Source organism: Struthio camelus, chromosome 7 (assembly GCF_040807025.1).
Source record: "Struthio camelus isolate bStrCam1 chromosome 7, bStrCam1.hap1, whole genome shotgun sequence".
Taxonomy (NCBI): Eukaryota; Metazoa; Chordata; class Aves; order Struthioniformes; family Struthionidae; genus Struthio; species Struthio camelus.
Window position 1 is genome coordinate 15,688,232 of NC_090948.1, and position 15,042 is coordinate 15,703,273.

The window sequence follows — 15,042 nt, forward strand, 5'->3', positions numbered from 1 at the left end:
GTTGCTTTTGCAACAACACTCTTCACTTATCTACTGATTTATCTGTATAGCACCTACCTACAGGGAGGGAAACCTGGTGGAAGGTAAGAACGGAAACGGCTTACCTGACATATCTGTGTACGGAGGGAAAGAAACCGGACACAGATGGGAGTTGCTGCTTTGTCCCTTCGCGGTGCCACAAAAGTCTCACTCCAGGCCCTTGCTCTTCTATACCCTGTCACTCAGGCTCACCTCCCGCAGGGGCTGCAGGGCTGGTCTGCTTACATTTTCCTCCAACAGGCACATGGGACAATCTCTACCCTACCTGCTTCATCTCCCAGACAAGCAACTGCAAGAGAGTGGGAGCAATGCACTTGCTAAAACCTGAGCTTCGTCAGAGCCTGAGCCCCACTGATAGCGTCTCCCCAAGGCCACACTACTCCGATTTGTCTGAACGGACGGACGCCCAGTGGCACTACCGCGGAGCCATGGTGCTTCCCATCTGCGAGGCAGGAAAAGCAGCCAAGAGGCACCAGGGCAACGGCCTCCCAGAGCTGAGCCTCTTACGCACCTACCACCACTGCCCGGCTGTATTGTCACCAGCTCTGTCACCTTTCAGGGACAGAACAAGAAGTGTGTTACAGTTCTCTTTCAAAGCACTGTATTTAAGCTTTCAGGGCTTCAATTACTGAATAGCCTCAGGATGGGGTGGAGGATCCGGAGCAAGAAAGGATGTTACACAGAAGGATCTCCTGTCAGATAAGGACTCAACTCAGAATGGTCCCACTTCGCCAAATTGAAGCAATACTTGTCTTTTATTTAAAAAGACTAGCCTGTGTCCTGACACATGAAAGTCAGAGCGTTTTATAGTTATTTGAATATTTCACAGCTTGCTGCAACTAGAACAAAGACTTGTACTTGCAGCATTTAACAACCTTTTTTTGCTCATTAAGGACACCTAAAACGTGACAGGCAGGAAAGAGAACTTGAGACTTTTTTTTTTTCTTTTTTAAACTCCTACATCCTTGTGTATCTCACTGAGCAAGTGTATGCACCTATAGATGGGTACAGGACCACCATGACAGCATGTAGTCACTTGTGATTACCCCTAAATATCTATCTTTGAGATGCTTCTGCTGAAGAGATTTTAAGGAGTTTGAAAGAGAAACTAAGACACTACCCTCCCATGAAGGATCCAAAGATGCACGCACTTTACTACTTAGCCTCTGCAACACAGAAGTCTCTTACAAGTTCGACAGAGAGGCTGCAAGAAGGTGCGTGCGCTAGAATATCTCTTGCGGCGTAAGTTACTCAACAGAAAGGGCAAAAAGCGGAAGGCAGCCTTTGTGAGAACACATCTACAGAATTATCACATCATAACATCTTAAGAAAAGTTATCAAGTTACCCTGATGCTAGTTCTGGAGTTCATAATGGAAAAGGAGGGGAGGGGTCTTTGAGAAAACAGAGCACTGCAGCATTTTTTTCCCCTCAGTGGTTGATTATTTTCTCTTACATTTTCAGGAATTTAAAGCTTGCATGGGCCAAACTTTTGTTTTGCTTTTGGCAAAGCAGGAGGCTGAAGGGCACGAAACAGAGGAACTTCATATTCACATTTATTTGTGTTAAAAATTGTTACACATTGAACCCTACCAACCCATTATAGCAGTGCAAGAGAAACACACAAAGTTAGTCCAAGAACTATACTTGTGGTTCAAATGCAAAATGATCAGCCTGTTTATAAAATACCTTTTGAAACTCCATCCCAGTGCTTTGAGATGATTACTTTATGGCCCTTAAAAAAAAAAAACTCAAACACGCACGCACACATATGCGGGAGAGCCCACTTTTTCACAAGTGCTGTGCTGCCTCTGAACACGCTCTCCCAGTTTCCTTCCCCACCAAGAACAAACGCTTCCCCTGCTGTGCCCATTTGCTGCCTCCTGGCTGAGCAGGCTGCTGCAAAGGATCCTTGCATGTGAGGCTGTCAGAAGATGGTTTGTAATGAGTGCAGCGTACTGCCATACTCCCAGGCTGAGAGCAGAGTTTTTTAGTCAGAAAGCACAGTCTGAGCACCACTCGCTGCACAGATCTTCAATAGAAATTGTAAAAAGGTGGTTATGAAACTCTGAACCTAACTTCCAGCTCAGTCCACTCTCCTCTGCTTTTTCATCTAACAGGCGGGTAGCTCTCAAGGGAGAGACTAGACCTTTTCCCGAGGCTACTCAGTACATGCAACCTTCAAACTCTCCTTCGCGCATTCAAAACAATTGCCTGCAGGAAGAAATAGAGGATGCTCCTGGGACTGCAGAACAACCCCTCCATTTTGTGGCTTTCAAACCCTTGATAGGAGGAGGCAATACTATTCTATATAGAAGCCTTTAACTGTTGGAGTGGCTGCTTCCGTTTCCCAGAAAAGGCTGGGTGGGACAAAGACCTCGTATACAAGATGCCAAAGGACCTCACACCAGCAGGAGGGGGAGTTTTCTGCCTTCCACTGAGCTGCTGCCTTTGTCTTGCTTTCCTCCTTCAGCACAGGGGACAGAGCCTCTGTCCCTGGCTGCGCTGACCATGTGCAGCTTCTCCCCCACTTCCTCACCCCAGGAGCTGGAGACCCTATTCTTATCAGGGCCTGCTGGCCCCCCCCCAACACGTGGGCTCCCAACCGTCCCACGGCAGAGAGGTGGGCTGGACAAAAGGCTGCCTGCAGGGAGCTCAGCTCCCACTGCTTTGGGCAGAAAACATTAGCAAGATGAGGCCTGATCTTGAACAGTGGCTACTTGTGACAAACACCTACTAGAAGACAGCATCCAAGTGTCCCCAGGGCACAGAGCCTGCTGGCCGTCATTGTAACGCTTGTGCTGTTCCAACAGCCTTGCACGGAGGTGCAGCACAGAGCTTGCTGTGGGTCTTTCCTCCCTCTTCCAGCAGCAGCCCATATGCAGCATGACAGCTGAAACATTTTGTGCATTTATAAATGCAACCATATCATTACAAGTGTGGCTGCTCTATCCTCCTCCAACATTTGGGAGCAGCCCCAAAACACACGGACTGATGCAGAGCACAATGGGAAGGCAGGGGTGGTGTTTTTCTTAAATAGACCAACTGCAAGAACTGTACCACATAGCTGAAAAGCAACAAGCTAAGTTCAATTCCCAGGCAGCAACAGGACATGAGTTGAGAGAGTTAAAAGGGACATCAGCTGAAATCTACCCAATTCAAACTGGCCATCCATGAGGTTGGGGAGGTAGAGGAGAAAAGGCTCCTGTTACTCATGTTACACAGCTTGCTGAATGACAGCATAAACCACAGATTGTTTTCCTCCCGTAAGCTGAATGAGAGTAAAGGTGTCCCTGGGTTCCCAGTCATGCTTCCTACAGCTGAACTGCAGCTTGGGATGAAGTGTAGTGCCCAGTCCAGGCTCATGCCACCAGTGTAGACAAAGTAAAAGGCAATGTCATAAGGCAGTGGATGTTACATCCCTCCTTTCACGTTTCTGAGAAAGGGGCTGGCACCTTTTAAATCTGGCTAGAGGGCTGCAGGGCTTTTCTATCACTACAGCAGCAGGAGTTTGGCAGAGGAGAGATTCTAGCTCTCCCGTACAGCACAATATCCTAGTGACTTCCAAGCAAAGGGGTAGAGAGACACTACCCACCAAGAGGGGCAATAGTTAAATTGAATTGCTATTTTCTCCCTCTAGCAGTCAAAGAAGTGACACCGCTCCAAGATGACGGGCAGGACTGATCCTGCTGGCACAAGGTTGCTCCAAGCTTTGCAAAGGACCACAGGCCTGTCTGTTCTAAACAGAAAAAGAACCCAAGTTAATTCAATCAGCCATAATCTAAGGTTATACAATTCCATTTACATTGCCAGGAAGAATGAGAACAGGCGTATTGCATGGCTGTACCATCTGCATGGTGACTTAACAGTATTAGGCAGCATTCACATCTGTTTCTGTCTTATGATTCCCTTAGCTAGCTTACCACCAAGATCTGGGCTTGTCTGACCTAGATAGGATTCACACAGATGAAGGACAGACCACCAGGTGCATGCCGCCTCACAGGCCGGGAAGCCTCAGCCGAGGGCCTGACCTACCACAAAGCTCCTCTCCAACGATGGGCAAGTCTCGTAACTCCCCCTGGGCCTCAGTTTCCAGCTGCAAAATGGAGCTGATTGTATTTGCCTGCCTCACAGGTGGGGCTAAAAGCATTCGACTGTGAGGTTCCCAGAAACGATGGCCAGACAAATAATATTAAGCTCGGTCTCCTTGCAGAAGGACTGCATTAACTGCATTCATTTCGAGAATTCAAAAGCACTTCTACATGCTGATCCAAGTGACAGTCTCACGACTACCAATACCATGCCAAGGTCTGTCCTCTTCCTCCTTTCCAAGTAAAAGGGTCCCTGCACTGAAGAAAATGGACGTTGCATACAGTGTTGCTACACTTTCTCCACAGACTCCTGTTAAGGGTTGGCAAGACCACCTTAATATTAAAAAAAAAAAAAAAAAAGGCACTAGAAGTTCAAAATTTCTTTGAGATGGGAAAGAGAACTATAATAATGAGTTCTGCTGGACCAAGCCCAGATCAGTCATAAAAAAATCAAAACAGATTAGAGAAAAACATTTGATGCCAAGGACATCAAATTTGTGACTTGCTTTGTGACAAGCAAGCAGCCTTCTTGAGACCTGTGTGAAAGCTGCTACATCAGGAAAGCAGATAGGTGTTCAGCTGCCCCATGCTTTGAGTGCGCTCAAAGGAAAACACATAAAGCAACAGCAGAACACTAACTTTTTCCGTCTGAGAGCTCAGATACACAAGCAAATTACTGTGGCTTAAAATGCCATCTATTAGCTAGGCTGCAATAACTGCACACAGTCTTAGGCTGAGGCTAACGTGAGGCAAGCTGATGAGTCTTAAGCTACAAAAGTAAAGGTTTACTGTAACCAGCATCGTCTTGTGTTAGCTAAGGGGCATACACACACAAACCTCCCAAGCATCAGCAGAGCTGCTTCAGCAGGACAAGCCTCATCCAGAGGGACCTGTAACATGGGTGTATGACTACCTGGGAGGCAACTTTGGACAGGGCAGGGCAATTAGTTAGTGCCAGGGGGCAAGTTTGAACCCTTGAGCATCCTGAGGAGTAACAGCAATCAGAAGGTAAGAATAAATGTGGTTACAGTTTCAACATTTACTCTGTGCAAGCCTGGGACAGTATTTCAAGAGAATGTGCTTTTATACTCCTACAAAAAACGTCTCCTCTCAGAGTCGTCCTTTCTGTAGAGAGAAACGTTTTTCCTGAGGTCTCTTCAGCACTGTCTGTCTGCTCAACAGCCCTGGAGACAGATGCTCCTTTCTGGATTACTGGCAGCACTGCATAAGCTCTATTTGTGATCTACAGGGGGAAAAAAGGGCCAGGTCCACCTGCAACCAGTGCTTTGCTGCAAACTCCAACCACGATTATTGAGATATTTTGCAGTAGTCTCTTTTGTCAATTCCCCCACCAATAACTTCTGAGTCTTCAGCCAGTTCTGTGGAAAAACAGCGACAGGTTAGAGACCCAAAGCTGTGCTGCACACAGCACGGCCACAGCACAAGCTCAGCAGCCGTCTGCTGCGCCTGGCACATCAGCTGACTGCTCCGCACACAAGGAACCACCTTGTTTCATCAGCGAGCACGTAGTTTGGTACCAGCCACAGCACGTACTTCCCAGCTGGAAGCTAGGGGACATGACAGGGCTGGCTTAGGAGATGCAGGACAGCAGGGGGAGCAGGAAATATTGGGGAGGTGAGGTCCTAAGCAGCAGCACGGGGAGAAGTGGATTTATCACAGGAGTAGGGGACATATAGGGGCTAGGAGACAAATACATAAAAGACCAGGCTTCATCTGTTCTGTTGCTTACAGATCAGCTTGTTTTATGGGAAACGTTCTAAGAGGAATTAGGCTAAATCCCGACCAATTTCTCATGGACCACTGAATAACTATCAGATGATGATAGCTTTTGGCCATGACAAACTTGAGTTAAATTGGAACCAGTGACTTAGTTTTTCCATATCCCCTTTATAGAATTAAGGCATGCAGTCCACTCACTTGGTTGAATCCTATTCACCTAAGGCAAACAACTGGCCAGGAGTTTATTTTATGAACTTCATTGCACTACAGCTCCAATGTTTGTGCAGCAGAGTTCACTACAGAACAGGTTCTGTTGAAATGAAATTTATATTGATTTATTCTTCTTTATGGAGCTAAAAACACAGCTAATCCCCCGATTTTTAATCTAAAATCCTGGAATACTGCAGAGGAGCCAGGGCCAGCTCTACACTGGAAACTGGTCAATATTACAAACAGATGAGAGAAAAAATACATATACATTTTACAGAGCCGTAGCAACCATAACAGAACAATAAATCAGCCTAGAATTAAAAAAAAACAAAAGGCACAGTCAAGAAAAAAATATGAATTACTAGAAGATTCTATTTGGCTTTAGTCATCCTATTGGGAAGGAATAAACACTGTTTTACAAACAAGCTAGATAAGTCTACTTTGTACTCAAGGAAACAGGGCTCTTTTTTTTTTTTTTTTTCCTTTCTGCAAACAGAAATTTGTCTGCCAAGAATGTTTGAAAACATGTCAGCAAGGAAAGAGTCATTGAGGCAACCACCCTGAGGCTTTCTAGACACCAGAAGATCTGAAGATGAGATCTAGTGGTTAAGCAAGGGCAACAGGTGTCAAGAAATTCACTAGTTTAACGGCCTTGGGTGCATGACCTTAGCCAAATCACTTAATCCCACTGCATCTCATTTTTGGAGTAAAAGGTATATTGCTTGTCAAACACAAAATGTCTCTGTGGCCCAGATTAAGTTTTAATCAGATGAAAATTGCCAAATAAGAGTGCTTCTTCACGATCGTGGGACTCTCATAATCCTCCTCATTTATCAAAGCGGAATTGGAGATACACAGAGGTGGCATAATATGCTCAAACTGATTCAGTGGGCCAACGACGTTGGCAGGAACAGCATATGTGCGTCCTCAACTACAGACTAGCCATTAGTAATTTCTATTTGAGGAAAGAAACGACTAAGGAAGGTAGACATACCTGCTTTGGGGCTTTCTTTTAAGGCTGGCTTCTGCAGGCTTGTGCAGCTGTGCTGCCTTGGGCACTCATGCATCAGTCACGACCACCTTTCCTTTCAGTGACTTTGGGAAACTGGCCAACGGATTTGAATCATGACAGAGAGGGACCGAGGTTAATGAGTACTAAATTTCTATAGGTTTCACAAAAATAGCTAAAGGAGTAAGATCCTCATAGTGCTATCCAAAAAGAGAAAGACTGAAAACAGCAACTCCCATATTAATAGACATCAGAGAAAACTTAAGGAAGCTCAGCCCTGAAAGAAACCTAGAGGAAAATGGATTTTACTGCCTGTACTGCTCATAAACCTCTTCTTTATAATGAGAAGGGCAGCTGCTGTCACTTCCCCTAGAAGAGGTGGGCATTCAACACATATGCAATCAACCCCCCAGACCTTTACATGATAGCCACATATCCACCAGCATCCAAACCACAGACTAACAAAGTCCCGTGCACAGAAGCAAAGTTCTCCACTATGCTGGGAGGGAGTCCATTCTGGCAAGCACGGTAATGTCTTGTCAAACATCTTAGAGCCAAACAGCCCCCTCCCAGTCCCACAAATTTTTTAATCTATTGTCTGGAGTCACTCAGTGTTCACAAAGTATTCCCTACAGAAGTTCTGGGAGAGAGAAGAGAATAACCAAGACATTTCTTATCTCTGTCTGAGAAAAGGGAATCCCCTACAACTCTAGTACAGAGGAGGCAGACATGCCAAAAGAAAAGGTGTTTGTGGGCAGAGACTCAGCTTCTACTACTTTGGTCATCGTGTTGACACACTGCTGTCAACGCGTATAACTCATTGTGTACCTGCTGGAATTAGTTCTGTCCCATATGCTTTTCAGAAGTCTAATAAATTTTGCTACGGAATAATTTAGTCAAGGTTATCCAAAATCTGACAATTGTCTCTGCCATATACAAGCAACTTTCTCCTCCAATTTTCTCTTGAAGTAATCATGTGAAATGTACATTCAGGCACTACGCAGAAATTGCATCTTGCATGCTTGCTCCCTCCGCTTGTATGTTTTTACTATTGTTTCACAGTCCCCCAGCACACAAACATCTCCTACAACTTCTTATCAACTTGTTAAAGGTTAAATATTAAAATTCAACTTTTAAATTAGCTGAGACTTCAAAACTCACATTTACACATCTTTCAGCACACTAGTAACCAGAAAACTAGAGAAAAAAGATGACGACCAATGTATTCATGGAACCAGAGAAAACATCTGAAGACAATATCTAGTCAGTCACAAGACAGGTTATAAAGGGGACTCAAGGGGTTCCTATTCCTGCCCCCACCCAACAGGAGGACAGCTCTTCCTGACAAATATCCAAGAGGAATAGTTCTGCCTGTTCTCAAAGGGCTCCACCACTGGGCATTCCAAAGCCATTCCAGTGCTTCATTACATATACCATCAAAAAGTTTTTTTTAAAATGACAAACCTAAACCAGAATTCTACAGAATTTTAATAGTAATGGGCTTCTCATATCCCAAGCAGACATGTAGGAAAATTTATTACTTTATTCCTTACAGCAAGCTTTTGCATATTTGAAGACTGTTCTCACATCTTCCCTCTATCTTCTCTTTCCTAGACTAAATAAACATAATCCCCTGATCTTTCCTCCACAGGTTGTATTTTCTAAACTTTCGGGTCATTCTCACCGCTTCCCTTGGGACCTTCTCCCAGTGGGATAAATCTGATTTGAAGTCTTGTGCCCCAAACTAGACGCAATGCTCTCCTCCTACCCTCATGGTCTTGCCAGAATGCAGGAGGACTGTATCACATTTAACACTTTAATTTACACGTTAGAATGCTTTTTTTTTTTTTTTTTTTTTTTAAAAAGAATGAAGTAAGTGTTGGTTTATGTATAGCTCATTATTATTATTATCAACAGTAACTCCCAATCTTTTTCTTTTCCTTTCAGGACTTCTGCCTTTGCTGGCTGTTCCCCAACTAATAATTGGGCAATGGATTTTCTCCTGCATAAGCACAGACACTTGCACTTGTTGCACTTTACTGAATGACACATAGTTATTTCAGATTATTTCCTCAATTAGCAAAGGCTGTTCTGAGCTGTAGTCCTATCTGCCATAGTGCTTGTAGACAATCCACAACTTTGCTGTGTCTGGAAGTTTCATCAGGAAACTCAGTATTTCATCATGCAGGTCAGTACCTATTGCATCAGCCCTAGGACAGCTTCCAGAGGAATTCCAACTCCGCACGTTGCTCATGGTTGATAACGACACACTGACAAATACTCAGAGACTAGAAATCCAACCAGTATTGCACCCTCTTAGTTTTATTAAAACCATATTTCTTTATCTCAAGTCTCAGTAGCATCAAAGCAACTGATATTCACCACTTCCTACAGTGCCTGTTACTTTGTCACAGAATTAAACTAGTCTGCTCTGATTTATTCTTGGTAAAAATCAATGCTGGAACTTCCATTACTCCCTTGCTGTCATCTAGATGGCTTCTTTTTCCTAGAAGCTTCTTAGAGGCTGAAGTATGGTTGACTGACTACAAACCTCTGATTTGTATTATTTTTTAAATCAAGGACAGCAGTACTGGCCATCTTCCAGCCTCCAGGAATTCCATCTGTGCCCAGGAGTTACCAGCTGTAACCACAGAGGCTCATGCTAACACCTTCTGGGGAAGTGTCATCAGGCTCAGCCAACTTGGAAACTTCTATCTTATCCCTGGAAGTCCTTTAATATTTCTGAAGCTAATTTCACTAGCTAGTTCCCCACTACAATCTTCCATCGTGGAGAAAACAGTCACGGCATGTACTATACCTTTACCTTTAGGCTGCTCTATAAACGACATGTTTTTCCTGACTATTCTCCAGATCCGTACCTGAAAGCTGTAACTGTGCTCTTTCAGGCCAAGAAACATGGAAGAAAGAAAGAATTCAGATACACATCACATTTATTTCCATTCTACACTAAATACATTGCCTCCATTATGTAAATCAGTCAGGCCCTTGAAAACAATCTGACTTGAAATAAGAAAAAAATTGCAGATTCCAATTTCAGGAAAACACAGCCTATGGCCTTTCTATAGTGATCAGGTATCCTAAAAATGCAGTTCCTAAAGAGTTAACAATTGTAACAAGTCCTGGATATGCTTTCCATAGGAAGAGCATTTCTTTCTCTTAGTTTGAGTTGAAGCATAAATTTGTTCTACCATGAGATATTCCCAGTATACCCATGAACCATAACAAGTTAAGGTCACTGAATTTCATTTTCAAGGTTTGCATTTTTTGTTTTTTCCCAACTAAAAATAACGGCATTGGAATTTGTGGTCATGGTCAAACAGTGATAAAATTAAGAACAGATAAAGCCACAACTAGAACTTTTTTTTTTTTTTTGAGACTTGCAAACTTCATTTTGTTGAAGGAGGGGAAATAGTGCCTTTTAATCAAAAGCACAAAGCATCAAGTGTTTGTTACAGTGAACAGGGAAACCAAGGCTCAAAGAGGTCTGAAATTCAATGTAGAAGACTGCTTTTCTAAACTACAGCCACACTGCAGGAGAGGTGGAAACAAAAGAACATAGCATTCATTTGCCTAAAAACATTTGTTATGAAAGTACATCACCTGCAATAAGATATGCTTTACAGTCGCAATACATAGTAATGATATTACTAGGATATAACAGGAGCTGTTAGATGGATTTTCAACTTAATCATCACCATCTGAAAATGCTCAGGCACAGAAGGGGCATAACTACATCTTACTCTCCCATTGCTTCAGCTGCACCCAGCAAAGCACATCCATGATAACCAAGAAGTTGGCTTATTATTCAAAAGATATGAATTTAGCTCTCAGCACAGCTTTTAAAGTAAATAATCCTTTGACATGCCAAACTGCTTGGAGCCTATCCACAAAGTCTCTGCCAGTTTTATTTTTTCTCTTGCCTCTTGTTCAGAGTAGATTAATATGCATTACTCAAGTTGTTTTGATTCAAATGTTTTAAAGGCTATTTTAGAGTATTAGAGACTCAACAGACTTTTAAACAATTGAGCAGCACAAGACTAAGGTACATATACTACAGTCCTTAAAGTACATTTATCATTGTCACACTTGACAAACACCCCAAACAGCACAGTCAGAAGAACTTGAGTAAAAAAAGAAATATTTCATCACGTAAAACAATGCCACACCCCGCCTTATGCAGGGTGAGTTTCAAGAGAAACACCCCTTCAAAAGCTCATGCTAAAACATTAAAGCAGATCTACTAAGAGAAGTTCTGTAAAAGATCAAGGAAAGAAGCAGCCAGCAAAAACCTACTCAGCTTTGCAAAGTGGTCACGTTAGACTAGGGAAAATCCTATTCTGCAGAACAAATCACACCGCCCGATCACCCAGAAGCAACGCAAGGCAGAACATGGGAATCGCTCTGGAGACTCCCAGTCTCTGAGGAGGCAGGGAGAGGGAGTTGAGTAAAGCAAAGTGGACCATATCAGATATGGCAAGAGGACTGAGGACTCGTCGGAGCAATGCAGGAGCTTATACTAAACTGGAAAATGACCGCAGCTGGCTATAGTTCACTAGTACTACCATAAGAAACCAAGGAGAAACATGCCAAGTCTTAATTTTGAATGTCTCATCTTGTTAGGATTAAGTCAAGTCACTGATTAGCAAAGACAGGGCTAGAAGATTTTAGCCTAAGCAAGAAGTTATCTGAAAGGGGCAAGTGACAGTGAAGTTAATACTCTAAATAAAACTACGCCTTGATCACTTGCTGCAGCACCATACAATTTCCTTTCACACAAGGGCACTAATGGTTTGCAACACTTGTTCACAGCATGCAGCTGCTTGCTGCAGGGCAGAAAACTACAAAAAAAAGGTCACAGAAGAGTTGGTTTAAGAGGACCTCTGGGGCTCTACTGTCCAGCCTCCTATTTGAAGGAGGACTGTCAGCAATGCTAGATCAGGGCAGCTATAGGTTTGTTTAGCTAAGTGTTGAACCCTCTCAGGGATGGAAATTCCCAGTCTCTCTGATGAACTCTTCCTGTGCTTTGACACCCTCTTTGTGAACAAGTTTTCCCTAAAATCCTTTCAGATCCTCCCTTACTGCAATTCCTAGCTGTAGCCCCTTGTTGTGTCATCTAGGGCTTGAGTCTGCAATCCTGTAACTGTTCTTCAAATATCTGCAGGCTGCTATTAGATCATCCTTCACCTTCTCCTTACAGATTAAGCCAGCCCTGCTTCCTCCACCCCCTTCTCCTAGCTGACATGCTCTAGGCCCCCAACCACTTTGGCAGCCTCCACTGGATTCTCTCCAGTTTCTCAGTATGTCTTAAACTGTGAGGTCCAAAACTGGACGCTCACACAGTGCCAAGGAGAAGAGGTAATAACTGCTCTCAATCTGCTGGTCATGCTCTTCCCAATGTAACCCAGTACGGGGTTTGCCTATTGCATGAGGAGCGCACTGTTGGCTCATATTTAATTTCATATTCAAAGTCAATTTATGCTTCATACACTGTATTTTTTAATAACACAGATTTGAGAGCTAAACACCCGGAGGCTAGAGTCCATTAAAGCATATTTGAGCAATGTCTTAAATAAGTCATGAAAGCCAAAATCAGCATGGACAAGCAGAGGATAATACTGAAGGCCTTTGGAAGTTCACGTCATAGGGACTGGGATATGCATGGGAATAAATGTTCTTTCAATGTAGGTTGAAAAATGGTTCATTTGTTTCGAGGTCAGAAAGATGAGGCTCTGCTCCTGGCAGAAAACTTGAGAAACCTTCCAGTAGAACAATCCTATTAGCAAAACTTTTCTAATAGGCTTATTGACACTTCCATGCAAACATGGCCTGCTAATATTATAAAGCAGAAAGTGCCACCTCCTCTACCAGAAAGAGCCGATCCTAGGCTGCTTTATGGACAGAGAAGTTCTCTGCCCCGAGTACCAGCTTAGCTCAGTCACTGGGAAGTTTTTTTCCTAAAGAACCCCTACCAAACCCCTTTTCCCTCCGCAGATTTCTTTCCCATGGAAAGAGCGAGACAAACAAGCAGTTGCGATAGACACGTGGCTTAACATGTAAGTAGACGGTACAGAAATTATTGTGGTGAAGAATGTCTTACAAAAGCCTGTGCAAGGCTAGAAATATGAAAGGCTCCAAAAGAAACCTTTTATGTAGTATGTTATAACAAAACATTTCATATGTTGTATTATACCTATGAGGGAGGCTATAAAAATCAATGCTTTCTTCAGATCCTGCAGTCAATACAAACAAAATCATGAGTATGAATCCATCACTGGGTGGTCAGTATTGAAAAGCTACTGTACAGTACAATTTAGGCAGGATAGGACTCTTGAACAACAGCAAAAACTACAAGTCATGTACACTCAGATGCTTAAGAGTAGCAAAAAAAATCAAAACAGAAAAGAACAGAGGAGTCTAAACTTGGATGGCAACAGAGAAAGACTGCCGCATAGCAAAGGTTAGAAGAGACGCTCGTGTCATTTTAAACTGCATCAAGAGACATTCCCAAGATAAAAACAAGCAATAATCCATGCTTACATTGGTCTCTGTTAGTCAACGTTTAGAAGAAATGCCTCACATGAGAGTTGCCACTGCCCCAATGACTGGTGACAGAAGTTATCAGAACAATCCTGCTTTTATTTGAACCTTTCCATTTGAGAGTCAGTCAACTGACTGAAAACCAGCAACAGGATCAGAAGTTACTGAGCAATTTATTAACCAGTAGAGCAAGTACTACATTACAAATTAAATAATCATTGATTTGGGAAGGTACTTTACCTGCAAAGGACCCCAAACTAGGTTTAAAAGTTTCTTTGAATATTTTCATTCCGATCTTGTGACACTGAATGGCACCTTTCAAGTATGCTATGCACTCAGCCATTCCACAGAACTTCCTGTGCTCACAATATAAACTAGTAATCTACCTACTGCTATAGATAAAACCCAGGAAGAGTAGTGCAAAAAGTTGGATACTTTCCAGGGACTCCGGTCCCCCATTTTATAAGTCTTCACCAGCACTAAGAATTCCTAATGTGCAATTCTTTAGCACCTCCAGCCTTAGCATCCCTTATATATTACATTTGTTTCCTCATCCCAGCAACAGCTTGTTTATGAGAATACGCTCCTGCTGCTCAACCGCACAGACCATAGGAAGAGATTGGCTTGTGATTTCCTGCAACTGTCTAGAAAGTTACAGCCCCTCTGCTGAGGGGCATGACCTTATCAGATGAGCGCTCCTCAGCCCTGTCAGGATAAGCAAATCACATTTTCTTGCATCATCTTCCCCTCTCACCTAGAGAAGGTGAAAGCAACAGTGCAAGAAAGCAACAAACAGCCACTGGGCAGGCTTCCCGCAGTTACTAACCATTCTGGTATCTTCAGCTTCTCAATAACTAGGCATTTGGAATTACCTGAAGAGCAGCTGAGTTTCATCCTGTGGCAAGCCAGGTTGATGGAAGGAACCCACTCCTTTTGTGTGGGAACACATGTGTGACCAAAGAAAATTCTCAAAATTTGACTGAACACTTATGAGAATCAAATGTAGCGCCCTGTGATCGATGTGGTCTTTTAGACTGAAGGCAGCAAAAAAAATGAGGCAGCATATTTAACACTGCAGTACCTGACTGGAAGACGTATCTGGCTAAGCCTTGCATTAACTCTGCTGGCCAGGTAGGTGGTGCCGACTCCCCTGTTTCTCTCTTTAGTCGAAAGGTCAATTCAAATCCGAAACCACTCGGTCCCTCTGTTCCTGTAAACCTGGAGGAAATGAAAAATGAAATGTCACAACATACTACTTGTAACCAGAACAGGCTTCAAGAGTATGACCATCAAAACAGGCTAAGTGTTCTCTTCACACGAAAGATAAGTTTAGAAATTCTCTTATTTCAGTCTACGTTAGTTCGAATGCCATAACAATGTTAATTATCTTAGAAATT

The 15,042-nt window shown here is 43.2% G+C and overlaps 1 protein-coding gene across 2 annotated transcripts in view; it reads right to left on the bottom strand.

Moving 5' to 3' along the window:
• SUFU (SUFU negative regulator of hedgehog signaling) overlaps positions 1–15,042 on the bottom strand; it is a 102,495-nt gene that overhangs the window by 57,688 nt on the left and 29,765 nt on the right. For both annotated transcript variants that reach the window (XM_068949791.1, XM_068949790.1), the window contains exon 3: positions 14,727–14,863. In XM_068949791.1, the coding sequence (XP_068805892.1) occupies positions 14,727–14,863 (137 nt within the window). The remainder of the gene's footprint in view (positions 1–14,726; positions 14,864–15,042) is intronic.